This window comes from Fringilla coelebs, assembly GCF_963513975.1.
Source record: "Fringilla coelebs genome assembly, chromosome: 5".
Classification (NCBI taxonomy): Eukaryota; Metazoa; Chordata; class Aves; order Passeriformes; family Fringillidae; genus Fringilla; species Fringilla coelebs.
This window is the reverse complement of record NC_140033.1, coordinates 10300134-10322417: the sequence shown is the minus strand read 5'-3', so window position 1 is coordinate 10322417 and position 22284 is coordinate 10300134. Positions and strand designations below refer to the sequence as shown.

At 37.2% G+C, this 22284-nt stretch overlaps 1 protein-coding gene across 1 annotated transcript in view; it reads right to left on the bottom strand.

Annotated features, from left to right (window-relative positions):
- The window catches only part of HGF (hepatocyte growth factor), a gene marked incomplete at both ends in the record, with an annotated part of 53347 nt that overhangs the window by 20771 nt on the left and 10292 nt on the right, over nt 1-22284 (bottom strand). The window contains 6 exons of the mRNA XM_084206863.1: nt 4126-4244; nt 8912-9032; nt 10799-10941; nt 15007-15121; nt 15737-15849; nt 20404-20569. Coding sequence (XP_084062989.1) covers nt 4126-4244; nt 8912-9032; nt 10799-10941; nt 15007-15121; nt 15737-15849; nt 20404-20569 — 777 coding nt within the window. The remainder of the gene's footprint in view (nt 1-4125; nt 4245-8911; nt 9033-10798; nt 10942-15006; nt 15122-15736; nt 15850-20403; nt 20570-22284) is intronic.

Here is a 22284-nt window from a genome sequence, read left to right as displayed (position 1 = left end):
TGTCTGTGAGCACAGAGAGATCTTTCCAGGCTGTTCCAGTGCCTACAACAAGGCTTTAAATTCAAACAATTTTTATTTTAAATTTATTTTTAAAAAATAAGTCTCTTCACATTTAGAGTTCCTAAATTTCACTTTCAAATTATCACAGAAATAATAAAAAGTATTTGAGAAGGATCCTTTTTGAGGCAATATGGATTAAACCATTGCATGAAAAGTTATCACTGGACCTATTCTTTGTCTCCTTGTAAAGCAAGATGGAAGGTAACACTATATCAACCTCTCAACATCAGTCTCTTTTCCCAGTCTCTTTCTATAAACATCTTTATCTTACACAAATATTAACCTTAAATGAGTCTTTCATTTGTTTACATACAAGGATTCAACAAATAACTCTTTAATCAGAACTGTGCATTCAAATTGACAGTTGAAATCTGTTTCTAAAGAATAACTAATTTAATATTAGTAGGTTTTTGCCTTCCCAAAAGCTGTAGGCACACTGCAACAGTTCATTTTAGATCTAGAGTCTCAATTTTGGTGTTTCATTACTTGTTCTTTCCCATCCAACTGAGGCCTTGATTGAATTTTCTCAAAGCTTTTCAAGCTCTGGTCACCCCTGACAGTGGGTCACTGTCAGTGACTACAGATGGCAAAGGCTGAATCCACAGTAAAGGCACCTGGCTGGACATCAGGTAGGCATCAATGAAACACTCTCCTTAACACAGTAATTCCAAAAAGCTCTCAGTTCTCAAATGACTGATATACATAACTCCCTTTATGGGTCTCAGGACCTCTCTAAAGCCCATCCATAGAGGAGTTGCTACCCATTTGGGCTCTAAAAACAGCAGTATTAGTTCCCTACTCCTGTCTTCCCTGTAGTCGATGTTCTCATTTATGCCAAAATAACAGTAATTTTCCTTTTTCATGTTTGCTGGCACTGCTTCCATTTCTTCATTTCGTCCTACACTTCTTCATTGCTGTTAGTTGTCCTTTTATCCTCTCTTCTAACTAAAAATTGTCTCAAGCCAAAACCACAGACACATATGTGAGCAACTTCAAACCAGTCCTGGGGTCCCCAAAGTCTTAATCCAAATCCAGTTTCTGCAGCTTGAGCCATCTCTAATTCCTAATTGCTCCTGTCATCTCTTTCTCATAGCCCTGGCTGTAAGCCACAATGTTTTATGCTGCATTCTGTGCTTGGAAGTAAAATTACAATGCCCTCTCGCTCTTCAGTCTTAAAACCATATTTATTTTCTAAATGCTTCCTTCCACCAACTTTTTTGCTGAAAATTTTGTATATGAGCTGTTGTCAGCATTTTGGCTATAAAGCCCACTAGCACTCACGGCATGTAGCAAAAAGCCACAAGCAGCATGCTGCCTTGTGGTCACTCCCCAAACAGAAGACACCTACATTTTTGTATATGGTCCAAGGACTTGGATTTGCAAAGCATTTTTCCTAATTAGTATTTCTTGTAAATTAAATAAACAGTCCTCAGCATAGGAATTAAAAACCTGTGTGAGAATCCAAACCACAAAACTATAAAGACCTATAACTCATGATGTTCTCTTTTTAGTGTTCTGAGATTGCAAACAGCCCCAGCATCAGAAGCACAGAGCAGCCACCGAAACCCAGAATAGCCAAGTGTTTTGGGCTCCCTGCTAGGAGGTGGGAAAACAGTGTTTTTACGAGCCTCAAGAAAGACCGAAAACTGAAATAATTTCTTTTAGTATTCTGGCCATCAAGATGGTGATTTAACAGTAGCATCAGCAATAAATTCCCTCAGTGGGTTTTAAAGGAAAGCGTTGAGCACCACTGCATCTTACATAGAGATCAATGTCATATGCCTGTGAGAAAAACCCTTTGAAAATATCTGCTGGATTAAGCATTCATGACCCCTACTTTTAAACTTTTTTCTCATAGAGATTGCTTTATTAATTTCAAAAGAGATACAGTATTCTGCAGGGAAAATACAGTTTTACATGTGAAATTTCCACTGATTTCAATATAGTTTCTAACTGAAGGAAAGAATTTCTAGTTCCTTCAGTGAACTTTTGCCTAGAAATGAGACAAAAGGCTTTCATCACAATATGAAAATCATTACACTGTGTTTTGGAGTTGTTTTTAATTTCATGTTGATCTCTACCTTTTCTTCAGGGCTCTGCTATGACTTGGTCGACAAAGTTGATAATCCAGTAGTTTTCAGGAGATCTCCCACCTAACTATTTTATAAGGCTGAGGCCAGACTGTAGATACTGGAAGTTGCATGAGGCGTAAGCTTACGTGACCAACAAAGCCAGATGTGAATCCTCAGAACACTGACACATCAGCTCAGGAAATGCCAAAGGATAAAGGTTTATAAAAGTTGCATTTGTGAAACAGTCAGCTGTAACTTAGGAATACTTTTTTTCATAATAGTAACAGGGGGAAAGAACAGTTCTAGTATGCTACCCATGATTCATACGTTATCTAATAATTGGAGAAGTGTAGGAAGCACAGTTTAGTTTAAAAAAACAAACCACAAACCAAAACAAAACCCAAACCAACACAGGCCAAAAATCCAAAGCAGCAGCTTCTTACTTAATGGAGCAACTAAAAAATTGAAAGATGATTCAGTTGCACAGCTAAGCAATCTGTGTTCACAAAGGAGATAGTCTGAGCTTTCCTCTTTTTAAAGATTATCAGTAAGCCTAGATACGAAGACATTGAATTAGTCCTGTAGCTCACAGGTGAGACATGGGTGTTCAACATGGGTGTGACTTAATGGGTGCCTGACCCAAGACAAGCAGTGATCCTGCCAAGTTTCTTCTGTCTCTGGAGAACCTGATTAGACATTGCCCAAAGCATCAAAATTACTTTGCCTTTTTTACAGTGAATATTTTTGATAATTTAACTACCTTATACTGGAATTACAATGACATGAGATAGAGCAACTTAAATTACTCTACATCAGGTGGTACAGAATATTCTTACACAACCCTTTGATTTCAAAAATTGACAAATTTATTAGACCAGACTGAATCTCCAAGACATTAGAACTGGCCTAAGCTGTGAAGAGCCAAGGAGAGAAAATTCTGAATTATTGGTGATTCAGGCAGAACACATGGCATAATTTTTTTGATAAGAATTCTAAGTGAAGGTGGAGAATCCCTCTTTAGGCAGCAATGGCTGACAAGTAAAGTTTCATGTCAGAGATATTACCTCTTCCTGCCACCCATCCCAATATTTAAAGCAAGTCTCAGCAAAACTGATTCTGCCATCTGTCTTAGCCCCAGTATTACCACAAAAGTATAGAAAAATTGCTTTGCTCAAGTTTTTAAGGAATGACTAGGAGTTCTACCTTCCTTGTCCCTTTACTTCTTGTTTAAGACATCTATCTAATTATCAGTAAAATAGAGTTTTGAGATCTGTCAGCAAGTTAAGATGATGGGAGCTTTGTATATATAACATGCTGTAATAAGCTCTAAAATGCTGAACAAGAGCATCTCAAAGTGAGTATCCAACAACTGTACACCTCAATGTCACTTTGATTCAATTCCTTGTCTCTAAAGTGAGGCTAACGAATGCCACCATCTTATAACTGGTGAATGAAAAGAAATTCATTGCCTGTGGACTGCTTTGATATGGAGTGCTGAATATCACAGAGAGACCCATGTGGAAATTAATAATTCTATCTTCAGCACAAGAGTGAATAATGTGCAGGACCCAAGGCCTAGAACTGCAAAGCAGTAAAGAGTTGTTAGCAGAGGACACTGAGGAGGGATTATGTGTGTGCACCAAATTATATATGATACTCTCGAATGATAACACAAATGTCCAGCATGGCCAAACTAATACTGTACATGAGAGCCTCATGATTTTGTTGCCTCACTTTTTTAGTTCTTGATTTTCATACATTCTAATGCAATTTACAGTACATAAGACATACACGTATTCCAATGGTAAGTAACACACTCTTCTTTCCTGTCCAGATTAAATATAAAGTGTTTACAGGAGACCCTCTTTGAAAGCTGTGTTTTAAAAGCCAATGAAGGGCAATGAATGAACTAGCGGTGGTCCTACGCTGCTTGAAATATCTGCGTCCAGATTTTGGAAAGGAAAAGGAAGTAATAAATTTTGCTTGAACTCACCACACGTTTTAATTGCACAGAACTCCCAGGGGGTGTTAGGGTCAAGAGTGTAGCACCATGGTCTCAGCTTGCCATCAGGATTGCGGCAGTAATTATCATCAAAGCCCTTGTCAGGATATCTGCAAACCACAACGAGAAACGCGTCAGGGAAGTCTTCCTGGCAACACTGCACTGCCTTCTACAAGGTACTTAAAGGACAGATTTCAGCAGAGGCAAACAAGAACTGGTTCCTATTAACCTTGGGTCTGATCTTGTAGGATGGATGCAAATATGCTTTTAACGCTGTAAAAAAAGTTAATAACATATAAACACTTTCCAAATCTGCAGCAGAGTCAGACCTCCACTGAGGGGACTCCCTGCTGTGCTAATGCACAGGGTACCGGATAGGCTAACTCCACTAATTGCTAAACTCTTGCTCTTGTGTCTGTCAACCGATGACCAGACACTTAAACCACTTTTTTTTCTTTTTTTTTTCCTTTTTTTTTTAACAGACTAATTAAATCTGGATTATCTAAATACTGCCTGCCATGCTGGACTCATTAAGAGAACAGGTTCTTCAGTGCAACAGCCCTGGGTTCAAACTGGAAGCTATTTTGAATAGCTTTGCTACTAATGATAACTCCATTTTTGTAACAGAGCTTATTTTTGGTCATGCCCTCATTTCAAGCATTGGAAGAAAGAAGGAAAGAAATAACTAAATAGCTTCCGTCTCGCTTTATCTCATTAAGACTTGATAATATTGTGCTATATTTAAATGCTTCCACATTCTTACAGCCATCACTGACTATCAGACAGATATCCAAGATATGTAGGGTTTTTTTCTATAAATACATGATACTATCATCTGTAAACTTGAAGGAGATAAATGCATCATGTTGAGTTTTTTTTTCTCTAGTGAATACAAATTGTCTTGGCCTTCCAGTTTTATTGAAATGTGTTTGAAAAAGAAAAAAAAAGTAGATTTGCCTCTGTGGAAAACCTGAAAAGTATGTAAGAGAGCAATAAAGTTAACTACTTGGGAACCTGAATCCATTTACAACTGCAAGCAGATGTGCTTCACACAAGCAGACAAAAATATGATTTACAAGTGTATGTTTTTGCTAGGATGCTTTTTCTGTCAAATGATCATGCTAATTTTGACTCATTTGCAACTTGATCTCCCATTTCTTAGGAAAAGTCAGGTTTCTTCAACTATACAAGGGACAAGGACAAGATTTAAGCAGAATTCAAAAAAACATAAAGAAAACAAAAATGACAACAAACACACTAAGGAGAACCTCACCAAACTGGTAATTCAATGGAAGTCAAGACCATGGTAATTTCAGATCTAGCAGCAGTACCCTGTTTTCTGCTAGGTGTAAAACAAACTGTAAAGAACAAGTTGTGTCCAAGGATTTCCCAAAAAATAGTTAATGGGCAAATAATACAGAGGAAAATGATACAGGCCTCCCAGTAGATGCAGTGATGAGCCTTGATGCTGGTGGTACATGTTCCATGTCAAATAACGTGGAAAGTGCATGTTACCACCCAAGAACCAAGGTGAGTCCAGGAATGGCAAAGTATCTGCAGCCGCAGCTCACAAAAAGCATTCAAAACAGCTCTTGATGCAAAGAATCCATGTTCTAGAACACAAATGTCTGTCTTTGCACTGAATGCTCCATCCTTCCTAATATTGCCTATTATATGGCCTTTTCCCATACATCAAATTCCCATATAGTATATCAAGTACATGTTATTTGCTAATTAAAACTTAGGTAGAGATGTTCTTCCAGGATCAAGCTTCGAGTGTCTTCATGGGATGGTGTAGTGCCTGTGAGCCATATCATTTCACTGACTAGATCTACTTGTCCATTTCTAGAGCAAAACTACACTTCCCACCACTTCAATGCTTCTTCCCCCAATATTAAGGGAGGCTTCTGTCTTCCTTCATACCCAGAAAGCAACAACTGCTATAGAAAAGGTTAAATAATACCTTTAAGAAACAAATATTAGCAATAAGATAAATAATAGGGCTTCAAAATGGGCACACAATTCAACAGTGAGCCTATGCAGGATTCCCTGAGAGCTCTTTGTTGTTCACAGTTCTCCTTCCTCACACAGACCCCTTAGACCAAAAAAAGAGCCTGAGGTGTCAGAAACTAGAACTCTACATATTTCTTGGTTTTCCCCCTTGAAACAGCAGTAGCTGTACTTCACTGCCAGAACTGAAATGAAGCATCAAGATACATATCTGGTGTCAAAATCAAGACTTTATCTCAGTTTCTAGAGAAAAGGGAGGAGAGTATTAGCCAAAGCGATAAAGTTTATTCTTTTTAAGGACACAGATGCTGCTCACCAACTCTCCTGGAAATAAAATGAAACTTAGTATAAATTTAGGGTACTAACAAAGCGATGTCTGCAGTTATTCACCCCCTATGATACACTTTAACCCTACTTATCTCCACGTAGTAAATATTTTTCCAGAATGTTTGAGTTTGAGCAGAAAAGGACAAAAAACCTTTCCCCCTTATGATGCTCTATGCCCATAGACACTATTCTCAGTGGTTTTCCTTCCATCCTGAGGCATAACTGTGCTCATGAGGAGAACACAAAAAAAGTGGAGTTTCAGAATATAATTCTGCATCCACTAATAGTGGAAATGGGCCATGCAGGAGCTGTTTGGGAGAATTCCTTCTGCTCGTTTCAATCACATCTAAGCAGACAGTAAGCATCTTCAGTAACTGATCTCTGAGGGGAGTAAATGTGGGACAATTCATTGAGGTGACAAAAAAGAGAGCTGTATTTACCCTGAGCCAAAACACTGTCCAACAGCATGTACACTGGTGTATTTGGAAATATTACCATCTTTACTAATTTTCTTCATCACTGCAAATGATGAAACTAGAAATGAAAATAGGTTTAAATCTGTCCAGATAATCCTTCCTGGTTTACAGGTTATTTACATTACACCTGGATGATATAAGTGTCTCTAGAGACTGGTATATTTTAACAGTTCATTTGTTCCAGACCTTTTCTCTTATTTTCAACTTATACAACTATGAAAACAAAAAACAAACAAAAACCCAGGAAACCAAAACCTTCAGCATCTCAAAAATGTGGTATAATTAAAGTATAATTGCTGCTACTTTTAGTGACCATTTGCATAGCTAATTAACCTCAGTGTATCAGAAATGTGCTGGACTACATTACTCTTCTGAAAGCCTACTCAAGTCAGTTCAATCTGGACGGGTTTCTTTTTGATTAAAAAAAAGCAAAAGCCCTTTATTACTGTCTGAAAACAGTAATGAAAACAGAAGATGTTCTCAGAAGGAATTATTTCAAAGAGGAAGACGATTGTTCGTAAGACTGTGGTTAGTCTGAAAAGTCATTTTGCAAAACAATCAGAAATTAATGGAAAAAAAGAAATTTCCTCCTGACAGTAAAATTATTATTGTTTGTACCCATGAGTTCTATAAATGTTTCACTCCAAAGGAACAAAACTGTTTCTGTGACTTATTCTAGAATACACAGTAAGTGCATGGCAGAACTCAGAAACAGATTATCTTCAGTCCCACTCTGTTAATACAAAATATTTATTGTGGCAGAACAATGGGATAGGCTGCTATTATTCATGAAACAGATCATCCAAGCCAAGGGAAAAAACAGATTATGCCACATAAACTCCAAAACTCCAGATCCTCAATATTTTGCTGAATAATCAGGTTTTCTAAAATTTACCAGTACCCATATCTCTTAGAACAAAAAATGTTTTATGTGGTGAAACACTTTTACATATAAAAAGATACTTTCAGTGGAAGGTCTTAATCATTCTGATTTTGTTGATTCTTGCAGTCTTTGTCTGGCACTTTAAGTTTATTCAAAACAATATATAAATGGAGTTAATCCAAAATCCAGAATAAAACTAAAATGAAACTGAAGTCTAGTTAGAGATGAACAGAGACCCCCTCCTGTGTGGCCTAACCCCTTCCTAGCCTCTCCCTCCCACAATACTTTCAGAAGTGTGTATTATAGATGACCCTTTGTAGTTGGATGAATTTGGCCCTCTAGTACAAACATTAACAGGGATGAAATTTGTCTTGCTATTTCTGACTCAACTTTTGGCACTGGGAATCAGTGCCTAAATTAAAAAGGAAAAAAAAAAAAAAGAAAACAAGTCTAATAAAGAAATCCATGTTCATAAAATGCTGAACAGAATGATTAAATCCTTTGCCAGGGTGAATAAACAGATGTAATGGTCAAACAGTTCAGTCAAACAAATTAGATACTTAAATGTGATTATTATGGAAGGTCACCTACAGCTTTAAAGCTGTTCAATATTGCAAAAGGGAGGTTATTGTTATTTGCCAATATTGGAAGTTTATATTCATCAATTTTGTTAAGATATCTAACAAAAATTTATTACTTTAAATCATTATTTACTATGTGATTAAGGTATTTAAGCTGACTGCAGCTGCATACCAATACATACAGAAATATTCAGAGGTTATTTATTTACTGTCAATGACCTAGGGAGGAATATTTGATCAATTAAAGCAGTAGCAGCATTAGTACTTTAGTCAGGCATGGGGTGTAACCAGAACTGCACAAAACAGCCTCTACTCTCCATCCTGCATCTCCATTGTGTCAGTGGCCAGCCTACACCAGGGGCCAGGAGCCCAAGCATCTAAAACTGGTGAACTCCATAAATTTCAGTTGAGCTAATGCTAGTTTTGTTCAGCTGGTTCCAAAATGTGTGCAATCTTCAAATTATGACCACATGGTCTTGCTTGGGGGTAGGAGAGGTTACCTCTCTGGACGAAATTTGTGCTTGTGTGGTCTCTGAAGATCCCAGCGCTGACACTCCTTGCCTGTCTCAGTGTGATCCATTGGCCCTCTATAACTCTCTCCATTGCAGGTCATGCATTCAACTAGGAAAAAAAAAAATGGACACTAGTCATTTATTACACTAATGATTTATACAACAACAACAACAAAAAAAAAACCAAACAAAAAAACCAACCCAAAATAACGCCCACAAACCAAAATAAAACCAAACCAAACTCAAAAAAAACCAAAACAACCTAACATCAAAACCAAAATCAAAGAAATCAACATAAAACCCCCCAATGTGTCCCACAGGTATTAAACAATATTATCTTTCTGTTGGGTTGGTTTGTGTAATGCCCTTTGGAATATAATTGTATCTGTTAGCACTAATCCAGATGTTTAAATTTTTTATCACTTTATAGAACACTTACAGTTTTGAAGCAGGTAAAGGGGAGCTACTAGAGGCATTCATGTTCCTATCAATATTTTACTAACTTTACTTATGGTTAGTAAGAGAGAGAGACACATAGCTCAGGAAGATTTTTTAAAGGTGATATTATCTAATTAGCACCATTTATTTGTCTAAATCACTCTAAGGCACAGTATAATTACAGGATCCGTTTAAGTGCAGAATACTGACTAAATCCCAATTTCAGTGCAGTAAAGTATGTCTCTTTATATATCCAGCACTTCCAGCTATGTATCTTATAGATCCAGCACTTCGAGATACTGTATCTTTTTTATGGTAATAGTTTTTGGCAGTTTAAACTAAGTCTCGTTTTGGGAAAGTGGAGGGGGGTACGGAGGGAGAGTGGTCAAAAGTTATTAAAGGAATTTGAAAGCATTGTTGAACACAATTTAGAATGAAAGGTCTGAAAATACATTAAAAAAAGTCACCAGAATCTATTGTAGGCAAACTTCTCAAGTACTCCCTAATTATAGTAATTATAAGGAAGGATCATTTAGAAAATATTATTTTAAGGAATTACAGATATCACAAATCATCAGCTACCAAAGTCTTCATCCTAAAGTGAGCTCCAGGTAAAATATCTCATTTGCAGGTCACATAAATTTATCATTAAATGATAGATTTTCATAAATTCTCGAGCTCTGTGTAAATTATTCTGTTCCTCCTTCTCTTCCTCTCTCCCTTCTAGTCTCCCTCCCTCCCTCTGCTCTTCCTTTCCTAAGGACAGCACAGCTATTGCATGTGACACATTAGCAGGAAAATTAAAGGCATCCTATCTTGAAAATTTAAATAGGCTGATTGACTGGAACTGAATTGGCTGATTAGCAAGATATAAGAGCTTAATTTAGAGGTGAACAACTTAAAAGTCAACAAATGCAATGGTGAATATAAAGTGTCTTTCAAATTCTGTGACTTGAAAGTCAAATGGGGTTGGATTTGCTATGAGTTATACTTATTTACAGTATTTATTCAAAAAGCAAAATGCATGCTTATCTTAAGCTTTCATCTTGTAATCCAGTATCTATATTTTCATCAAAAAGAAGACGAAAAGCTGATTTTACCATGGAATGGCACTAGATGATTTTATCACATAGTAATACTGAAATTGTAATGGATTCACTATAGACTAGACAAGCAAAAATAAAAGGATCACATTTGTGTGATCAGCACAACTTCACAAGCTCCTCCATAACCTGAAAAAAGCTGCTGAGCCTGAAACCTTCCAGCATACTGGAATGTCACAACTCTAACAACTTCTTTTCTTGCTATATGAGTTACTCTCACTGAGAAATCACCTATTCTTTCTCTAAAAGCCACGAACAAGGGATTACAGGGAGTTCTGTGCAGCTGCTGCCAGCAGAGCAGTGGCAGCTTTCTGCAGGAGCTGTGCTGGGTTACCTTCTGAGCAGAGGGGGATGTCACAGACTTCGTGGCGCGTCTCTGGGCTGGTGGTGAAACACCACGGGCCTCCCTCTTCCCCTCGGGGGTTTCGGCAGTAGTTTTCCCTCAGGTCTTTTCCCCGATAGCTCGAAGGCAAAAAGCTAGTTTTAAAATGACAATCATTACAGTATAAGAGCATGCAGAGGTTGGGGTTAATCATACTATTTTTACAAACAGTTAGAAACAATCACATTTCTGCTTCCTTCTCCCTCCACCCTGTCTAAGCAAATGCACACACCCAAATATCTGTCCGTACACAAATACACATCTTCAGTTGGGATTACTCAACCTAAATGGCCTAAATCTGGGACAATTTGTCTAGCCCATAGCGTGCTCAAGAGAGTTTTACTCCCATCCCTCAGCTGTCCAGAGACAACTATCTAGAGCAGAGCCAGAGGCAGTCACACACTCCCTGCCAGCCTGCACTGTGTTCTTCTTCAGGAGTTCTGGGTGCATAGGGTTGATTGGGTCTGTAGCCAGGTGGGAGCTGTCTGTCCTGTGCATGATGGCAGGTACAACAGGTCGGGATGGGCTCAGAGCTCACCTACTATGTGAAACCCACAAGCAGAGAAACTCCTTTGCACCCCTGGTCAGGCAGCAGCAGGAACTGATCATCAGCAGCATGCGAGTGTGACCAAGTCTGTGCTACACCTCACTGAGAGGCTTTCACTGCCTGAAACCAGGGACTGCTTTGTATTTCAGCACAAGAGATTTCCCCAGATGCCACTTTAGCTGTTCTTCGCTAAAAAATGTTCATGTTCATTTAGCATGTTCCTTCATGCTCTGCCACAAGCCCCACTGTGGTCACCTTAGGGTCTGCTGCTTACAGACCCACTCATAACTGCATTGTATGTGTTCAGACATTTAACAAAACCCCAGCTGACTTAACAAGTCCAGGATCAAGGTGTTTTCTTCTCAGGTATCTATAAAAGTATGTGCTTACATCTAGAGAAACCAGGTCATACACAGTGAGACACACGCACACTTTATATAATAGAGATATATAAATATTTACACTTAAAAATAATGCTAGCTTATTTACCCCCCAAAATAAGGAACAGCTAATCCCATAGTAAGGAACCCAACCCCAGAGCTGGTCTGTTCAAAGCCACTTCAACAGCTCATGACCACATTCAGGCTGCACATTGCAGACAAATCCAGTGGAATTTCTGCACCAGTTACGTTGCAGCAATATTAAATAGCAGCAAAATCTCTGGAGTTAGAAAACACCTTAAAATAAGAGATCTGTCCCATGAAGTTTTTTTGTTAGCTGAAATACTGGGCTAACTGCATAGGTGATCACATAAAACTTGTAACTGAACTTAATGAATTTATTTAATTTTTGGGATTTATAAGATTTGTTCCATTATTTTATCTGTATTTAAGCTTTGGTGGAAATATAAATAATGCACCTTCTATTCTAAAAGTATCTAATATTTTATTTTGAGTGCTTTGAGAGAGAGAAACAAGAAGAAAATTTTGGCATGACATTTTATTCAAGTTTTATTCCCATTAATGAAATACTTGAATTAACTGAAGTGAAAAATACCTCTTTTAATTACATTGTGGTTCTAGTCAATGCAGTATGGAAACATCACATAAAGATGCTTTTTTATTTTTGGTGCTTGAAGAGATTAATTTTTATGTCATTCCTGCTGCCTATAGAAGTGGTGCTTCTTTTTTTTCCTCTGTAGTCTTATAATGTAAGTATCTTAAAATTAAAGACCCTCAAGTGAATGTTTTTGATGAGACATTCACACCTGCATATGTGTAAAAGTGGTATGTCAGTGCATATTCAAGTATTCTATTTACCTTTTCTGCTCATTCAAAAATATAGGGAAAAGGCATCTCAAATTACATCAGATATGCTGTAAGAGCATTAAAAAAAAAAAGAAAAATCTAAATGAGTAGCACTAGGGATGCAAGATGGGTCAGAGATACAAATGGCTTCAACAGGTACTGAAGCGTCGTTCTTGAGAAAGGAAAAGATGATTTGCAGTAAAGATCTACCCAGAAATGGAAGAAAGGGCCACTCCTAAAACTGATGATTTAGTTCATCTCCATTAGGTAAGGAAAGAAAGAAAAAAATCCAAAAACTGAAGCCAGTAAGAGTAATGGTAAAAACAGATTCAACCTCACAAGCCATGGAAACTAGCCAAAAGTCTATGAAGCATTGGTCTGGTCTTTGACCATTTCTCTTTTAGACCTTTTTACATTGGCCTTTTTAATTTAAAACTCTCTAAGAGTCTTAAAATCTGTAGTAGGATGGAGATGACAATAACAGAAAGCAGAATTTTGCTGGGAATTTTTGTGTTCTGATGGAATACAAATAAATAAAAATATGACTTGCTAGATTGAAGCAAAAGTTTAAAGTTTCAAGATGTTTCAATTCTTCCTAGAGATGTAAGTCAGAATCATTAAAGTACATTTCTCCCTTAAATATGAAAAAGGGATTTATTTTTCAATGGCACTTTGTGATAATCAGCTGTTGAGAAAAAGCGACCTACAAAGCTAAGCCTTCTGTACTAATAAGTTCCAAACACACCACTACTGTCTGCTTCTTCCCACCTCCCTCATGTCTCTGATGATGAAATCATATTTTCTGATGTTGAAAAACAAAATTAGCATGCAGCCACCTCATTTATCCGGTGACCTTTTAAAAATTAAACTTATTGCACAAGGCAGGAGAACAGTCACTCTCATAAAATTCATCACAGAAGAGTAACTGTCCAGATGCATTGGATAAAACTGTGTATGCTGTGTATTAAAATGCAATTTAGTGATAATGGGTGCTATCCAGACACTTTCCTTTCTCTAATTATATAAAGTCACATGTATATAATGTAGAATAAATGCTCATTTTTGCTTAGATTATAATGATTAAGAATTCTGTCACTTCTGAAAGATGAAGATATTTAATTCAAGGTGTTGAGTCTCAAGAAGTCATTGCTTTGGGATCTGGTGGTATTTATGGTATGCTCCCAGTTAAGAACAAGTCTGGTCCCAAACTGAAGAGCAGACACGGCTGCCTATACTGTAAGAGCCAAGTCCAGTAAGTCTAAGCCTGAGGCTCAGCTTTGTAACACATCATAAGAGGACAGAATTCAGCTATCCTTTGCCTTTTAATGTTGTTCCAAGATATCCTCTTGCACACTGGATTGATTTGGTCAGGACAGGGCTGAGCAGTGTACAGCCCAGTTCCTCACCAGCGATCTCCACTTCGGCTCCTCCTAAACAAACTGCTGACCCTGCGAGTCTGGAGAAAAAGGCAGAAATCTGGATAGCAAGCTTATGGGTGAAAGGACATCTTGGTTTTGTCTCTTAAAGTTTTATTATCTACATGGTTAAAGCCAGTACAAAAAGGTTTAAAGAGAAGTGGTTAAAGAGTAGACCAGTACTTTGTAGTCCTTTAACTGGTTTCCGGGAACATTTGTTGGGGGTGAATCTGTTTTTGCCATTACTCATACTGGCTCCAGGTTTTGGCTTTCTTCTTTTTCCTTAGCCAATAGAGTTCAACTAGATTTACTCTCAAGGTGAAAGTTTAGCCTCAGTTTCTCACAGTATCAGATCCTACTCTGAAAAGATAAGTCCTGTACATGCTCCCTCAGTCTTTAGCTTGTATGATATGAAGGGAAGGATTTCAAAAGCCTCGGTCCTTTCCATGGATTTGTTGCCTGGCCTAAGTGTTCTATAGAGTTTAACATATTTCATAAATAATATAGAATTGGTAGTAACTATGAAAAATATACTAACAATATTATACACTAAGCAAATAGGTGCTCTACTATCCCCTGCTTCCTAATAATGTGATTTTGCTCATTCCTTGGGAGTCAATTAGAAAACAGTGATGAACTTTCAGACCCTGGGCTGAAATAATGCAGATGTTTTCTTTCTGCCAGTAGCTAAGAGATCAAAAGGATATAAGCAGCTAAAAAGAACCCCCAACACAGGAAAGAAAGAGATACAGACACACAGACTGGCATTAGGAGAGAACTTTTTGCAGAAAGATGAGGATTTTCTGGGATCTGGAGAATGGCATCTCTTGGAGAAAGGCAAGAATATACCTAAGAGATTTTGTTGTCTAAGGTTAGTTTTCCCATAAATTCTTATGCTTTATGGAAGCTGTCTGGGCACTATTCCCATTGTCTCTGCTCCTGAACTCTTACCTGTGCTCATGGGGGATCATTGAATTCCAGGCCTGACACTGGATACCACTTTTTGTAACAGATATTGTTCCTTTATAGTCTGCTCCTTTTCCAATGATACAATTTCTGACATAATCTATTGAAAGAAAAGAGAAGAAAATGAGGGATTAAGTTAATGTATGAGAAATTAAAGCTCATCTCTTGCTTTCACATAAAATAATATATTTACTACCATTTACCTACTTAATTATTCAAAATACTGTTTATTTGTTGACATACATGCCTATCTTTTTTTTTTTTATTTTTTCCAAATATTGATCACTATCTGACCCCAAAAAAATACTGGAAACATTTCCAATGTATCTGATTGAAAAAAATTCCATGTCTGAGGACTTATGTATCCTACTCATTAATGAGGTACATAAGAGCAATATTAAGTAATAAATGGTAACTCATACAAGCTCATACTGAGCTGCTCAGTAGTAAACTGAAGTACAAAACTAAAACTAGTATGTATGACAGTAGGTGAATATGTAGATTGGAAAACTGACCAACAGCAAATATGTAGACAAATTTGCATGACAGCAAACTCAGGATTTGTGTAAATAAAACTGTAGGATGCAGCTTTCAAAATGCATGAAAGCATCCATGCCTAGGATGTTCCTACAGCCAAAAAAATCACTGACTGACCTCAGGGTTTTTTTTTCCCCTCCCTAGCTGGGAAAACAAAATCAGTAAATAAATCAGTTACCCTTCTTTTCATACAGATCAAAAGCATGGTCTTGCTTCTTTCTCACACCATTTGTCAAGCTGTTGAAGGATAACCAATGGCACCGTTTTGTAACTCTGTCATAAGCAAAGGCCCTGCAAAGAAAATCTGGATGAGAAAAAATCTCTATGTGGTTTATAATAATGACACATGGCCTGCCAAGGAGCATGCAATGACATCAGATTTATTTTTACTGGGAAAGTCAGAGAAACAGTCCAAATTACTATTTAAACCCACAACTGTGCTGACAAGAGCAAAGAAACAAAGAAATTAAATTGATGTGGTCATTACATTAAATACCAGTTTGGTTGTTCACACTAATCTAAGAGTTCCCTTGTCATTAAAGATCTTTATTTTAAAACTTAGATAAATGTGACTGAGACAGCATTTGTGTCCTCAGTTACGCTGCTCCCTGGAACCAAAAAAAAAAACCAACTGTGAAGGCTCAAACATCATCTTTGCTGTCCTTACAATATGCCTCTGATGTAGTTAAGTACCTCACACTGATGGATTTAGGAAAATTCAAGCACAAGGAATCTGTTTCTATCCTAGAACAACAGAGCTGTTTAAAAACAAGATTATTTTTATTTGTATTTTTATTAATTAAAAAAACTGTGATAGTGTACCTAGAATTTTTCCTTGCTCACTTTTGCCTGGATATGGGGGGAGCAAGAAAGAAAAATAAAACCACAGAGTAAAAACATTTTCTTCCAATACTTGAAATGAAAAATGGAGACTGTTTTCTCCTATAATAGTTTTGAAAGGATTGTTTTTAGGTAAAATATTTTAAAAGATTTTAAAACCACAATTAACCACCTTGGAGGGGGCAACTTTTTTCCTTAACTTTTGATTTGAACCAAATAACATATAACTGACGTTTTTTCCTCTACCACAAAATCTACATTTTTGTTACTCATGCCATACCTTCTGAGATATTTTATTCTGATCTGAGAAGGCATTTTAACATTACTTGATAATATCCAAGAGTCACACAGATTTCTTACACTTCATCCATACTTTGGATATGCCATATTCTTCAGCACTGCGTCCTTCAACAAAAAGTTCCTTGCTCTTCATTTAATTCACCATACAAGATTTCTGTGTGAGATTTTGCTGGCTTCAGTTAAAAATGCTACAAGATCCTATCCAATCTCCCCAGTCTTCTCTCTTTCAAACATCTTCTTCATTATCGTTTCCATCACCAAACAGATTTTTCATCCAACTGCTCTCTCTACTCTGTTGACTCCAAATGTTTCCAACCTGCTAACCTTCATCCCTCTGCCCTTGTGCAGCCTTCTGTTCTCTTCTGGCTGATTCTCAAATTCGAGCATATCCAAGTGCCTCTAACTCCATCACTCACAAAAATATCCTTGACCTTTCCTGCCTTTCCAATTACATTCTCGTTTCTGCTCCTCCCTCCTAAAGTGGGAATGCAGAATGCACTGTTTACAAACTATTCTTTCAGTTTTTGCCTTTCAGTTGCCTTTTGGTTTCTTTCCAGTTTGGCTTCAACCAGTTCTGCACATAAAAGTTTGTAACAATCTTTTCCTGGACCCAAATCTGGAGGGTTTTTATACCTCCAAAGTCAACATATTTGAGCAAATTCTTGGACTTTCTTCTACTGTGATACTGTCGATCACAACATTTTTTTTTTTTTGGTTTCTCTTTGTACTGAGGTAGTCTGTAGATTTTCTTGCAGGTGCTGAAATTCTGTTGTCTATACTGAAATCCCTTCCTGGGTAAATACAGACACTCCAAGCAGATAAAGGATAAGACAATGACAACTTTGCAGCTAAGGAATGGACACACCTTCAAAATTCAATTGTATAGTAAATAAAAGAGTAAATGTATTGATTTTTTTTTTTCATCCATAGGAATTATTTTGGAAAAAACCCCAAGGATGACTGTAGAAAAACAGGGAGTAATGGATTGTTAAGGGTGGTAAAACAAAGGAATAAAACAGTTTAGCAGCAGCAGCTTGTAAAATTGATAGGGAAGGCAGAAAAAGGCTCAGAGATTTATGAAGCCAAAAACACAGTGTAAGTGAATCTCAGGAGTTCTTTGATGGAGGATTTTAGGAATAATGTTATGAAAAAGAAACAAGTCTAGATAAGGATCTAGTAACTCAGCTGGAAATGAACAATATCTGTGTAAGCATGACAGCACAGGGAATAGAGGAAGTATCTGTTCTCAAAAGTTACATATATTAGCTTCAACAAAAAAGTGTTAGAGTTAAAACCATTAGGATTACTGATTGAACAATAAAATACTCAAAATTTACTTTCATGTGACACAGAAAGTTACAAGGAAGAAATAGAAAGTCATCTTAATTTCCCTCCCGCCCCCAGAAAATAAGGAGTACCTGAAATCTACTACTTTTACCACTTTCTGGCAAAAAAGAAACCTAACACTGTTCCTGGTTGTGACTCTCACAGTGCACAGGCACAGATGTTGTTGCTCACAGTCCTATTGTCACAATTATGTTACAAAGCAATTCCATTTTTAATTCTTACATAAAGCTTTCATACAGAAAATAAAACATCAGTGCTGTGACCCAAGTGATGAAGAACTGCTGCATAGCTGTGGAGTATAAGAATCAAGCCACGAAAATGTCAATAAACATAGGAAATTTCAAGTCTCATATTTCAAGCATTTAAAATGTCATTTTGTGTTACTTCTTATTTTAGAATGCTTCCACAGCAGGCAGGAAGCTAATTGGTTTTCATTTAAGTTGGCAACAAATTTCACCTTGTAATAACCATGTACTGGTATGAAGTTAGACTGGGATGCTAGGAAAAAAAGGGAAACATTAGTAAACACTGGATCCTTTAAAAGGGAACACATGTAAAATGTGTGTTTTCAGTAGCATCAAAGAACAGTTCACACTACAAAAGGATCCATATGGGGCCAAAAGGGAAACCACAAGAATGTTCTGAGATCCCTGTAAAGAAAATCCCATGCACTCGGTGCATAATAGTAGCAGAGAAAAGACCTCATCACCTACTTCCACTGCTAAAGCATGTTTTTAGCACCTTCCCTGCTAAAAGCCCACCAGGGAAAACAGGATTCAGAGAGTAAGTAATCAGGATCTGGAATTCTTCTGCAGATTCAGTGCAACGTAATTGCACGACAGATTGCCATTCTGTTATCTGTGAGCAGGGCTTTTCCAAGCTGTACTCACAAAGACCCTCATGTCTCCTTTATTTTGTTGCATTGATTCATCAAAGGAGCAATTGCTCCCTAAGATACCCATCAGACATTGTGTAAAAAAAAAAAGCTACAAAAGTTGAAAACATTTTAAAAATTCAGAGAGACTCTAAATTAATTTTATTATAAAAGATACTAGACACATATATTAACTTGCTTTTTATTTTCAAAACACAAAAGATAGCATCTGGAGCAACTACAAGTGGCTTGAGACAGTTTTCCTAAACTGAGGCTAGAATATAAAATTTTTGTTTTCTTGGAGTTATTCAGAATTTGTTTTATACGGTGATACTTAATTTTGCAATACTCCTTGCTACTGCTCATCAGAACTCAAGGATGTCTTGCTGTATTGAATACAACCTGATCCTTTTGGCACTGACATCAGTGGAAGCCCTGCCAATAGGGAAAGGCGTGGCTTGTACCAGGTGAAAAGTATTAGTGCCTGGAAAATATTTTCTATCTGAAAAAAGTTAACTCAGCTCATTATTTTCACATATAAATAGAGTACAGAATGATACAAATGAGATCTTGCAACAATGGACTTAAAGGTTTATAGAAGAATTTAATCACAGTTGAGAACCTTCTCTGCCAAGGAAGAATATTTGTTGTCACATTTTGTCCAGCTTCCATTTCTACCAATTGTCAAAACCATTATATGTTTCAAGTTCAGGCTCACATTTAGCCCAGTACTCACCAGTACAGAAGTCATCCATTCTCTCCAAGATCCTCTGCAATGCCTTTCATTGATTGCTAAAGGTCTAGACTAAGAGAGGCCAGGGGGATCATGTTAAGTCTGACACGTCAGATAAATGATAGTGATTTGTTCCAAAAAGTAGTAGAGACTATGTAAAAGGCAGACAAGTGATCAGCTGCATGATGTATTTCTAAGAGACAGCAGATGCTGGAGGATAGCTATCCACAGCCCAGGTTTGATTCCATTGTATCAGATTCACAGTACTTGCCAGTGAACTTCAGCAGGGCATGTATCTGTGTTCCATGTGTGAGGGTCTCATTGATTTCAGCAGGAGTAATGTGCAAAGAATGAAGACAGAATATGGTCTGAAGTGGTGCTGAAACACTGCAGCTGTGATGTGTGACAATAACCATTTTATAATAGACATAAAAATCTCAGAAATGTTCACCTAATGCTACATTGCAACCAAAGTCATCAGCATCTTAACATGAGTACATTTTGTCAGCTATGTTATGGAAAAGATTACAGATTGGACAAGCTAAGAAAACAGACAACTCAGATAAAGCCTCAGACTGACGCTCTCTGGACAGGTAGAGCAAGGTCACTGAAATCAAAAAACACAATCTTTAGGTTGTTCTCAGTACAAGCTACCATTGAAGATAATTACAGGGACCTTTGACCAAAGGCTGTTATACCTGTTTCCCTAGGGAAAAAACAAACAAACAAACAAAAAAGATACATAACTTACTTGCAAGTGAAGGAAAGGCCCTTGTTCCTGCTGCATCTCTTTGCACATTGCTCTGTAGTATTTAACAGCTTCGTTTTTACTTCCAGTGTTTTGTTTACTTTAATGAGCATCAACTCTCCTGTTTTTTTGAAGTCATGAAGAGGATTTCTCTTTTTGCTTTTGCCCTCTAAAAAAGAAGTGAAGAATAAGAAGAAAAAAACCACAACAAAATAAAATATTCTAAAGAAGAATGCTGAGATTAAGGATGACATTAGATACAGATAACATTTTCTAGGAACTATAACATCTTCAGAACCTAAAGCACAGAGAATCTCACAGAAATAGGGTATAAGCATATACTGCAGAAGAATGGATTATTTTAGACAATGACTTCCATTTTTAAAACCAAAATAGTAGGAAATATAGCAAAATCAGTTTCAAATAAGACTGTACTTTTTACAGCACAATGCTGTAAAAAGGGTAAAAGGAAAAAGTTCTCATCCTTTGTTAACTTTTTTCAGAACCTGCAAAATATGCCCAATAATTATCTGAGATCTTGTAAATATTTCCATGAAAAGCTCAAGTGAAAAAGAACATCACTTGCTGAAAGCAAAAGGCAGTTCTTTAAACAATACACTTATCACAAACTGTGAAAAAAATGGATCCTGGAAGTGACACAAAGTAATCATCTCACTGCTCCAGTGAAGCCTCAGTGTGAGTGTTGTGTCCAGTTTAAGTGTGACTGAACTAGAGTTTTTAGTTCACAGAAAAGATTATAAGGTCAAACAGAGGCCATAGCATGGAAACAGTCTGCAGTGTAGCAAAGATTCCTGCAAAAATGAACACAACGATCTTGTTTCCATGTCTCTATTGAAAAGTCCAGAGGAAGAGGTATCAAATGGAGGGGTGAAGATTGGCTAAAAATGTTTGGCTAAAGTGCAAGTGGAAAGGTCTTTGATAGCTGCAAGAAAATTCCAGAATTGTCCCAATATGTATTTATATTTTTGCTTTGCATTCCATGAAAACCAGTCTACCAGTGAAGGCTATTCCATTGTCTCTGAAGACAGATGAGCACATCTGGAGCCTAACTGTCCCTATTCTGTCAGACAAGCAACATAGGGAGAATAAATTGCCCTGTGGATCTATTTCTCCTATTTCACTCAGTGATCCCAGATGATCTTTTTGGATTAGATGGCTTATCCACGTAAGGTTAGGTGAATAAATTCCTCCTTAGTTTACAGAGTAGATAATAGTATTTTCCGTAACTTCTTTCCATGTAACTGTATTCACAGCTGTCCTTTCATTTTTCTCTGCAGACTGCAACAATAACAGAACACAAATGCTCAGGTTCAATTTATTAAATTTCACCAGAGGTTTTCCAATAGATAAAACCTCAGCCTAGTGCTATGAATGGATCCTCATGCACATGCAGAGTGAACTGAGGCCAGTAAAGTTTTGCTTGGTGCACTCTGCAGAAGCCCAGAACAACTGTAAATTGCAATAGCTGAGGCTCTGGAGGAGTTACTGCCAGCTCCACATGCTGGAAACCCTAAGAGGGCTTAGGAGTATTCCTTTTGCAGAGCTTCCATCCTGATCACTGAGTTCACATTTGCACTGGATTCAGCTAAATCACACCTCTCAGTGGTGAGTTACCCCTAAAACATCTAGAAATATCACAAAGACATCTACATTAGATCTTTTCAATCTTCAGCTTTTAAAAACAAGAAGAAAAACAAAGGAGCAGAATATCTCTGCTACAACAACCTTATAAAATAATCTTCACCCCATCCTCCCTTCTTTCTTTTTGAACTGACTGCAAGTAAACTATGCTGCTCCCCAGCATCTAACAACTCACAATTTTAATTCCAATCACAAAAAAAAAAAAGAAAAAAAAGAATCTAT